The sequence below is a fragment of the Vicugna pacos genome, chromosome 3, assembly GCF_048564905.1.
Source record: "Vicugna pacos chromosome 3, VicPac4, whole genome shotgun sequence".
In the NCBI taxonomy this organism is placed as follows: Eukaryota; Metazoa; Chordata; class Mammalia; order Artiodactyla; family Camelidae; genus Vicugna; species Vicugna pacos.
In genome coordinates, this window is record NC_132989.1 from 116,454,277 (window position 1) to 116,463,804 (window position 9,528).

The 9,528-nt window shown below is 48.6% G+C and overlaps 1 protein-coding gene across 1 annotated transcript; it reads left to right on the plus strand.

The window, feature by feature from the left end:
- The first annotated feature begins 2,912 nt into the window (after nucleotides 1-2,912).
- MED10 (mediator complex subunit 10) lies at nucleotides 2,913-9,250 on the plus strand. The gene is made up of 4 exons (XM_006198385.4): nucleotides 2,913-3,106; nucleotides 4,311-4,394; nucleotides 6,505-6,607; nucleotides 8,587-9,250. Exons 1-4 carry the CDS (start codon nucleotides 2,985-2,987, stop codon nucleotides 8,683-8,685), a joined length of 408 nt encoding a protein of 135 aa, XP_006198447.2. The 5' UTR covers nucleotides 2,913-2,984; the 3' UTR covers nucleotides 8,686-9,250.
- The last annotated feature ends 278 nt before the right edge of the window (nucleotides 9,251-9,528 follow it).

The following is a 9,528-nucleotide window of genomic DNA, read 5'->3' on the forward strand; positions in this document are numbered from 1 at the left end:
AGCAACCAAACTGGGACACCTTTGATAGTGAGTGACAGAAAGTGGTATTAATAATTACACCAGGATGACGGACATCAACTGGGTCTTGCCCATACAAATTCAGATGTATGAACACCCACGAATTATTTGGAAAAAAATGTGTTTTGGTTTTCAGGTGTGTGTATGTGTGAAAAGCAAATAACTCCATTGATTTCTACTATAATTATACCACTGGGGTCAGAAAATCTAGTCTACATGACACAATTTGAAATTCTCTGAAACTTCTTTTGTGGTCTAGTGAATGGTCACATTTTTACAAACATTCCATCTGTGCTTGGAAACAATCTGTTCTTTAGGTTTACTGTTTCTCACAGATCACATACATTAATCATATTATTCAAATTTTCCATATTCTTCATACATATTGGTCTACTTGATTTATCCTTTTCTGATAGAGGTGGTCCAAATCCCCTGCTATCATTGTGAAGTTTGAATTTTTCCTCATGATTTGTCAGTTTTTGTGCTGGATATCCAAAGTCTATGTTATTAGTTGCTTATAGGTTAATATTGGTATAGCATCTTGGTGGATTCTTTCCTTTATCCTTCAAAAAATCTTTTTACATTTTTATTAATTTTTAATTTTGTACACTTTAACAACTTCTTTTTTTTGATTGCCTGGCATATCTTTTCCATTCTATTCCTACATTTCAGGCTTTCTGTATGTGTCTGTTAGGTGCACTTTGGAAAAGCCACGTAGCTGGACTAAACCAGCAGCCACGACAACAAAACAAAACAGAACAAAACACTTCCAACCTGAGAGAATCTCCTTTTTAAACACGTAATTAAGTCTGTTTACATTTGCTGTAATCACCAACTTATTTTTCTTTAATTCTTTTATTTTGTGCTTTTTATTTTTCATGCTTGCTCTTTGCTTCACTGAGTCCCTCTTTTTCTCGCCTGCTATTGAATTGATAGTGTTGTCCTTACTCCCTTTTCCCTTTACTAGTTTGGAAATTATATTCTACTAAAGAAATAACCTTAAAATTTAAACATCAATACTAAATAGAGCCTAAGTTCCATCAATATCTACCTCTTTTTTTTCTTATGAAATTGAAAAGGGCTAACTTCATATCCTGACCTCCTTTTCTTTCTTTTGTCAAATATCTTATTGCCACCTTGGTTGAAAATTCCCCTGAAGTTAATTGTCGTTAAACAGGGAGGGAGGCATTGTATCCAGCATTTCTGTGTATTCAGAGCAGAGTAGAGGCTTTTTACATTAGTTCAGTCCACCACGTGGACTAGAGTGCCTGATTCAGTAAGTTGGACAAATCACATACCTTCTCTGGGTTCCCATTTCTTCTGGCACCTGCGAGAGGCTTTGGAGATCGTCAAGAAAAGGGGCTCCCTCATTTTGCCTAAGACTCTAGGAACTGAAAACTGCAGAAAATGTACACTATGATATTCAGTAGGAAAAGAAATCACCAAGGCTTGAGGGATCCAGGCAGGCTGTTGCAGGAACAAACATCTTAGTCCTTGAAGAATGGGCAGAAAATTTCTTAAGCACAATAATGATCAAACTGGGAATTTTAGTAAGATCAATGAACAGCAGTTTACTAAAAGCTCTGTGAAGTAGGGGAGGTTACTCTTCACAGATAGGGAAACTCCATAGGACACTGTTTTATTAGAGTCGGAGTGAGGGGCTGAGGGCCTGACCTAGGAAGGTGGCTGGAATTAGGGAGGGAAGAGCTGAGTAGGAGATAAGAAGGAAAAGTTAGAGTAAGTGGGTGTAATTACGTATCAGGAGAAAGAAGGGAGGCCAGTGCTGACTTCAAGGATTCCAATTGAGGGGCAAGGAGACAATATTTATTGGGTCTTACGTGCAAATTCAGGATTTTCAAGTAGGTACATATTTTTGAAGATGCTGCATTCTATGGAGCATGGAAGGGACCAGGACCTCTGTTGAGAGGCAGCAGCAGTGAGCACTAGAAGCCTCATCTGTGACACTAGGCTTAAAGTCAACTTGTGTTGTCCTGGCTGCTAATTCATTCATTTAAGGGATGGCAAATCACTACTGGAAAAGTCATGGGTCTGAAGCCCAGCTTGGGCTGCCTGTCCAGGGTCAGAGTAAAGGCTGGGTGGCTCCAAGAAGGCCTGGCTGAGGGAGAGGCCAGCCTCCAGAGGAGCAGGGGTGGGGTGGGGGGTGGGGGGTGACTGCTGGACCCTGCACAGCAGGTGCTGGTGCGGAGTGAGAAGCTGGGTAAGCGCTTTTCCTGCAGGCGGTTGTACCTGTGCGAAAAGAAAGGCAGGAAGGGACTGTGTCCGAGGTCTCAAAAAAGGGTTCTGTCAAGGGGGCAGGATTTCAGGTGTCTTTTCCTATTTCTCCATTATATTCTTCCTTTATTGTTTCAATTATTTACAATGAGAACCTATAATTTAAATATTCAAAAATATAGTCATTTTCATCGTGGGGTCAAGCTACTGTTTCCAAGCACTGCCTGCTGTACTTCACCCTTGATTGGCATTATCTACTCTAACTAGCCTCATGCAGCTGTCGGGTGTCATTATCCCGATTTTATGAGTAAGAACAGAGGCTCAGAGGCTAGGGAACTTGCCCAGGGCCAGTGGAGGCAGAGCGGGGTCTCACAGGTCCCCACCGCTGGTTCTTTGTGGTCTTACAAGCACGCATGGGAGTCCAGGGCACCAGCAACCGTGGGTCCCTCTCACCTGGGCGTTTAGGGCTGCTGGGGAGGGGCCGAGCTGACGTAGGCCCCGCCCCGCCCCGCCCTGAAGCCCCGCCCCCGCACCAGGCCCCGCCCCAGACACCGCCTCTGGGTCTACTCCACGCCCCGATGGCCCGCCCCCACCCCCAGTCCCGGCCCCACCCGAGTCGCCCCGCCCATCATCTAGGCCCCGCCCCCAAAGGAAACGGAAGTGATAGCAGGCCTAGGCGGAAGCCGGAAGCGGTGGAGCAGGACTACGGCCGCGGCTGTGTGGGTGGGGCGGCCATGGCGGAGAAGTTTGACCACCTGGAGGAGCACCTGGAGAAGTTTGTGGAGAACATCCGGCAGCTCGGCATCATCGTCAGCGACTTCCAGCCCAGCAGCCAGGCCGGGCTCAACCAGAAGCTGTGAGTAGCGGCCGAGTCCGCCCGCGTCTTCCCGGGGCCTGCGGGGCAGCGTCTGCTGCGGAGCGGGGATGGGGAGCCGGGGCCGGATGGGGAGCCGGATTCCGGCCGAGGGCCGCTGGCTCTCCCCGCGCTGCTCGGGGCCCAGTCCCTCCTGGTGCCTCCGGCTCTAGGCTGTGCGCAGAGGGGGCTCGCCGCTGCCGCCTGTTGCCGACCCGCCTCCCCGCTTTGCCTTGCTGGGACCTTTGCTCGAGGGCCCCTTTGGAGACTCTATCAGAGCCAGATAATAGTTTCCGTTTCTGCGGCCGTCGGAGGGAGACATGCTTCATAATCTTAAGTCTTTCCCCGCCCTTGTATGACTCCCTCCCAGCGTTTCTCTTGAGCCCTTCCGGGGAGTTGAGTCCCTGTCCGTGGAGGGGAGGCGGCCTTCACCCGGAGGGCGGAAAAATGGGCCCCGGGAAGGCCAAGGCTCAGAAACCACCTGCTGCCGAGGCCTGAAGGTGGAGGAATCGATAGTGGTGCGTGATGGTGGTGGTGAGAAACGCCACACATCTGTTAATTTTTTTTTGGCAACAGCATTGTGCTGGCCGTGCCGCTAGGCCCTGGGTTGAACAGAAGGCAAACAGGAATAGAATGCTCTGGAGAAGGGCTCCCAGCTTTATGGAGGACACAGACATAAAAACATATTCACAACCCTGCCTTACATACCCAGTGCTGTGGGGCTTGCCAGGTGATCTAGGAAGGCTCCCGAGGGGAAGGGCGCTGAAATTAAACCAGGCAGCCATGGCTTTCTTCCTCCTAGAGTTTGAGGTTGGATTCTTGAGCTGGATTCTGCTGCCCCATGTGTTGTCTGCAACTGCCCGCAAACTCACGTCCACCTCGGTGATTGTTTTTGAGAGAAAGGTCATATTTTTCATCATATTCTCAAAGGTTCCTGCCCTTACACCTATTAGTTCCTGGTCCTCCCCGCCCCCTCCCCCGAACCATATTGGTAATTCCTTATTTAAAAAGAAAATCAAGAGATATTTGAGCATATTCTGTAACTCCAAAGCTTTCCTAGGAATTCTCGAACAAAGAGCTGTGAGCCGCATGTAACCCGTGCTTGTATGAGGAACACTCGTGTGGAGGCCTGGTTGGCCAGGCGTGGGTGTTTTACAGTGCCATCGTCTGAATTAACCTAATCTCCTGGTTTTGCTTTTTCCCCCAGGAATTTTATTGTTACTGGCTTACAGGATATTGATAAGTGCAGACAGCAACTCCATGATATTACTGTGCCTTTAGAAGTTTTTGAGTAAGTACTGTTCTTGATATTGTAATTCTTGTTTAGTTTTGCTATAATGACTTCCTCAACCTCCAGTATTTTAGGGTCTGCTATATGGCGGACACAGTCTGGGTGCTGGAGAGATGCCAGGGAAGAAAATAGACAAAAATATCTTCCCTCATAGAGCTTATGTTCTGTAGGGATTAAACAGTTAAAAAAAAACTCTCCGTGTTGTTGAAAAAGAGTTAGACATAAAAAAAGACTTACTAAATTTGTGACGGACATCATAGGCTCTCAGAGTCCTGCCTAGGCTGATTCTCTGGGCCGGGCGGCCTCTCTCTCCTCTCCCAGAGCTGACTGGGAATGGCAGGAGTATTCTGGGGCTTTTTGCAGTAAAACTGCAAATGTAAATCACTAGATTTCCTTGAACAAGAGGGGAAAATGTACCTTTTTACATCCTGAAAAGTCAGAGATAAAAGTTGTAGTCACAACACAGTGCGCAGCCATCCACCAAGCCAGGACACACAGGCTGCAATTTCCACGGTCCAGGCTCCGTCCTCACCTGCTGGCCAAGGTGTCGGTGTTTTCAGGTGGGAGTGAAGGCCTTGTGTGTGTTACAGCTCTAAACTCCGGCCCATGAAGTGCGGGAGGGTGGAGACTAACTTCCCTTCCTTGAAGTGTCCTTATTAGAGCTGTTCTGGTCATGAGTGTGTGGGATGTTTGACAGACGCCAGGGAACTACTCCCATCGTCTGAAGAGGCGCGAAGGGGAAGGATGGGAAAGACAGCTTAAAGGGAGCGGGGAAGAGGCCTCAGCTCGCGGGCTGCAGGGACAGCCTAGGCTCACCTGGAGAGTTGGGATGAGGCAGCCTGTGAGTGCTTGACACACAGCAGGTGTGAACTGTCAGTCATCTGTGCCTGATGGAGGAGGGTTCCCCGGTCCACTTGCAGACACTCCGACTGTGTTCGTAGCAAAGATAACAATAAAACTTTGGCCCTTTAGTCCGGTACTTTTGGGTTGGTGAGGTGGGATTCTGGTCTCAAGGGCCCAATCCAAATGGTATCACTGTGGAAGCAGTTTATTTAGGACACTTGGACCTGTCAGATTTTTTTTTCCAAAAATGGATGGATTTTGTTTAGAATTTACCATAATTTTGCTTCTTTCATTCCATCATTTCAAACACATTTCAGTAAAGTGAAATTTCTAGAACTTTTGATTTATCAGTATTTTGCTATCTGTCATGATTAAAGACCAGTTTTTATGCCATTAACAGTGACTTAACAGTGTCTTTAATTGGAAGTGATAATTTTTGTTAACTGAAGCATAAAAATGCATAAATCGGACTTTAGTGGTGGTTTTTTTTTTTTGTAACAAATAATTCAGTTTAGCTTAATGATATGAAGGTCTTCAGGGTGCAGAAGTGGCAAAATGTGGATATTCACCTGGGCGGTATTCATAAATGAAATCACTGGGACAATGGATGTTTTGGGGACAAGTGTCGGAAATTTCAAGAAACAGTTTTATACTGCTAAGAAATTATTGGAGAGGAGCTCTTTCTGTTAGATTTAAGCTACTGAGGTGTATCTAGGTATATATATCTACTTAGGTATATCTAGTACGTGGGCCCTCTCTCCCCCCAGTTTGTAAACTAATCTTGGGGCTGGCAGGGCAGGGCTCTCCCCTCCCTTGCCCAGCATCCCCGAGGCTCCTCGGCAGAGGCTGGGGTGGACCTGGAGTGGAGGCTGCACCTGGGGGCTCCCCGTGCCATGCAGGCCTGAAGCTCTGGCCCTCCCCTGGTTCTCTGTCGTGAAGAGCTGCCTGACCTTGGGGTTGTTGTGAGGATTAAAGTCGTGGCCGTGAGGCCTTTGAAAAACACAGATGCTAAAGCTGAAGTGGTGTGACTGTGAGGCTTGCTTGGTTTAGAAGTCATCACTACTTGATTTCATGAGTTATTCATGCAACTAGAAGTTCTGTGAGAGCAAATCACCTGTGCTTGTGTAAATGAAGGAATCTGAGTCACCTGCTTCCTGGACACAGTTCCCCCTGAACAGGGCCGTGCGAAGTTGTGTACAGCTCACAGAAAACTCTGAGAGCAGGTGTCAGCCGACAGAGTGTTAATTGAGATATTTCACATTTCCAGATACATAGACCAAGGTCGAAACCCCGAACTCTACACCAAAGAGTGCCTGGAGCGGGCTCTGGCTAAAAATGAGCAAGTTAAAGGCAAGATTGACACAATGAAGGTAAAGTTCTTGTGAACAGACGATGCCATCAGAACATCAGGACGTGCTTTTAAAGTAGACTTGGCTGATACACGATGTAAAGCATCAGCTATTTGACACCGTTACGCAGTTGAGATTTCTGAGCTGTGTGATAAGTAGTGAATAAAGTCAAACGTCAGCACACCCTGTGGCGGCCTTGCCTGTCGGCAGGTCCGGGTTGATCTTTGCGATGCTGGTTGTCACTGGCTCCCTGTGCTTGTGTTCATTGTTAAGAATGGAACGTCTCCAGTTTGCATGCTGGTGCTGTGAGTCCCTCACTTGGGCCTTTTCCTGGAATTGTGGGTCATTGGTTCAGAGGATTGTAAACCCTTGCTCGCTCTCTCTCTGGTGGTCGTCTTCGGCTTCTGACTCCAAGCCCCTCCGCGCCACATCCCCCAGGCTCCACAGAGACTTTCCTCTCTGTGTCTCTTGGCTTGGATGGGATCTAGCAAACTCTGTGTCTTGCACGTGATACGTGTAGTTTTTTTATTACTGAAATTGACTCACGTGTGGTTCGGATTGGGTGGGTGTGGGTTTTCCTTTAGGTGGGTGGTGCCTTCCCTTTCTGTTGTCCTCCTGCAGCCAGCCCTCCTGCCGCCCCACCTGCTCCTTGCTCCGGTTTGCATTTCTGGAACCCCCGGCCCCACTCCTGCCTGTCCAATCCTGTGCTGTCTCCTCTGCCAGAGCCCTCCCACACGCTCTGTCCTTTGGGGTCCCTGTCTCACCTCCTCAGAGAGGTCTTTGGACCAGCCTTCTGCCCTCCTCTCTCTCTCTCTGTTCTGTGTCTGCCCATCCGGAGGTCCAGGGCGTTGTGTTCCTGCTGCCGCCCAGGTGCACGGTGTGCCTCGTCAGTGTCTGGTGTGCACAGGGACGGCCACAGAGGGTGAGCTTGAGGAGCCAGCAGTGCGGCCGTGTCAGGACAGCTAAGACAAGCCTTTCCCATGCTGCCTGGGCAGAGTTGTCAGTGTGGCACCCGCAGCCTCATTTCTGCCGTGTCAGCTTGGGACTGAGTCACTCTTGAACCGAGCATCACCCTCGGGACATAATACAGCGTTAGTCGAGAGCAAAGTGTGAGCATTTGGCTGTTGTGTGAGTGAGCTGTCTCCTGTATCACCCAGCAGGTCCCCCTGTGTGGACCGGGTCACGGCCCATGGGTGACCTCGTCCCAGTTTCTGTGCTGCACTCCTGTTCACCTCCTGCCCTTGAGGTTGCCCACTGGCGGCCACACTAGTGACCCTGCCCCTTGCCTTCCATTTGCTTCTGTTTCTGTTGCCTCTTGGTATCATTTCCTCTCACCTGAGACTGGAAGAGTCCCATGTTGCAGGATGTGTGCCCGGTGGGCTGTGCGTTTAAACGTCCCCGCGTTCTGTCGTCACCGGTGTCTGGAGCGTTGGTGTGCAGCCACCCGAGGGGTGTTACCCACTGAGGTGGATGCGATATCTTTGTGTCCGTTGTGCTTCTGTTGTGTACAGCTGATGAGAAGAGGTTTTGAGATGCTGGCAGATATTTAGCTGCTTTGGAGGTTGGATTAAAACAAACATTACGCTGGTAAGTAGGATCATGGAGCCATGGCATTTGGAGAAGACAGGTTGCCAGGTGCTCTGAGAGCTTTGATGGAGCTGTTTGCACACAGTGAGTTTGATGTGGTTCAAGTTAATAATTGCTTAATAAAATATTACATAGAGACTCCTGTTAACGTGTGCTGGGTGCCAGACTCAGTTCCTCCTGTGTGGCTGGCTGCTTACGGAGGGCTTTTTGTTGTTTGAAGCAGGAAGGAAGGGGTCGTGTTTGAACATACAGCCTGCTGTGGTTTGGCAAGTGAGGCGTCCACGGAGATGAGCAGAGAGCACCGAGGGAGCGTGATTTCTGTCCCTTTGAGTTTGAGGCTCTGTGGGGCCTGGTCTTTAACTTGGGTGATGGGTCACAAACACGGTTTTGATGGTGTATCTTTTTCCTCTTAGAAATTTAAAAGCCTGTTGATTCAAGAACTTTCTAAAGTATTTCCTGAAGACATGGCTAAGTACCGAAGCATCCGAGGGGAGGACCACCCCCCTTCCTAACTTCATCCTCTCTGTCAGAAGACCCTCCTAGTCCTGCAGGAATGTCCGTGACCTCTAGGCAGCCTGGGACTGAGCGGCATCGATGCTGTTTCCTGGGTCCAGCCTCCAGCTACCTTGTCTGTCCCTGTCATTCATTGGCTTCTGGGGATGGCGTGGCCTGGAGGGCGTGTGGGGCGGGGCCTCCAGCTGCCCCCTCCCCCTGACATGCTCTGTTTGGTCCTCAAGCTCTCAGATGGCTGGTGACAGCACATCTTTTGAGTGCAATGTGTTTGCTTCTCCACCACCAAATGTCTTGGAAACATTAAATACGATAGGGAAATTGAAAGTTTTTTAAAATCCTACCTAATAGTTTTTATGTACTCTTTCTGTTCTTTTTTTTTGATAGTGTCAAAGAAAGCTAAAAAAAAAAAAAGGAAAAATTGGTTTAAAATGAGAAGTACTTTAAATTGGTTTAGAATTTTATATTTTCAAGTATTGTGCGTAAAGAATGTTTTCAATGTAACAGCGTTTACATGGATTTCAGTTAGACCTACGAATATAATAAAGGCTTTAAGTGTTTCTGTAACTTGTTCTATGTAATCATTTCTGTAACATTTTTATAGTTTAGTACCGTGTATCTCATAAACAGTTATTACTTCCCCAAAGTGTGGGGAATATTCGGAAAATTTCTTCTTCAGGCACTTAGGCAGGAAAAGCTAAAGCGCAGTGCAGAATTCTGGTGTCCCTGCAGCGTCTCACAGGGGACACCACGGCTGGGGGACGCAGGTCCCGGATGCGCGCCGGGCCGCGCTGGCCGCGGCGCTGGGAGCCGCGCGTCCTGACCGCGACGCCGCGGGGCCGGCG

Excerpts from the sequence above, each read along its gene's own strand:
- MED10 (XM_006198385.4), top strand. The coding sequence starts at position 2,985 with ATGGCGGAGAAGTTTGACCACCTGGAGGAGCACCTGGAGAAGTTTGTG. Across the intron at positions 3,107-4,310 it reads GCCGGGCTCAACCAGAAGCT|GAATTTTATTGTTACTGGCT; the intron begins GTGAGTAGCGGC and ends TTTTTCCCCCAG. Across the intron at positions 4,395-6,504 it reads GTGCCTTTAGAAGTTTTTGA|ATACATAGACCAAGGTCGAA; the intron begins GTAAGTACTGTT and ends TCACATTTCCAG.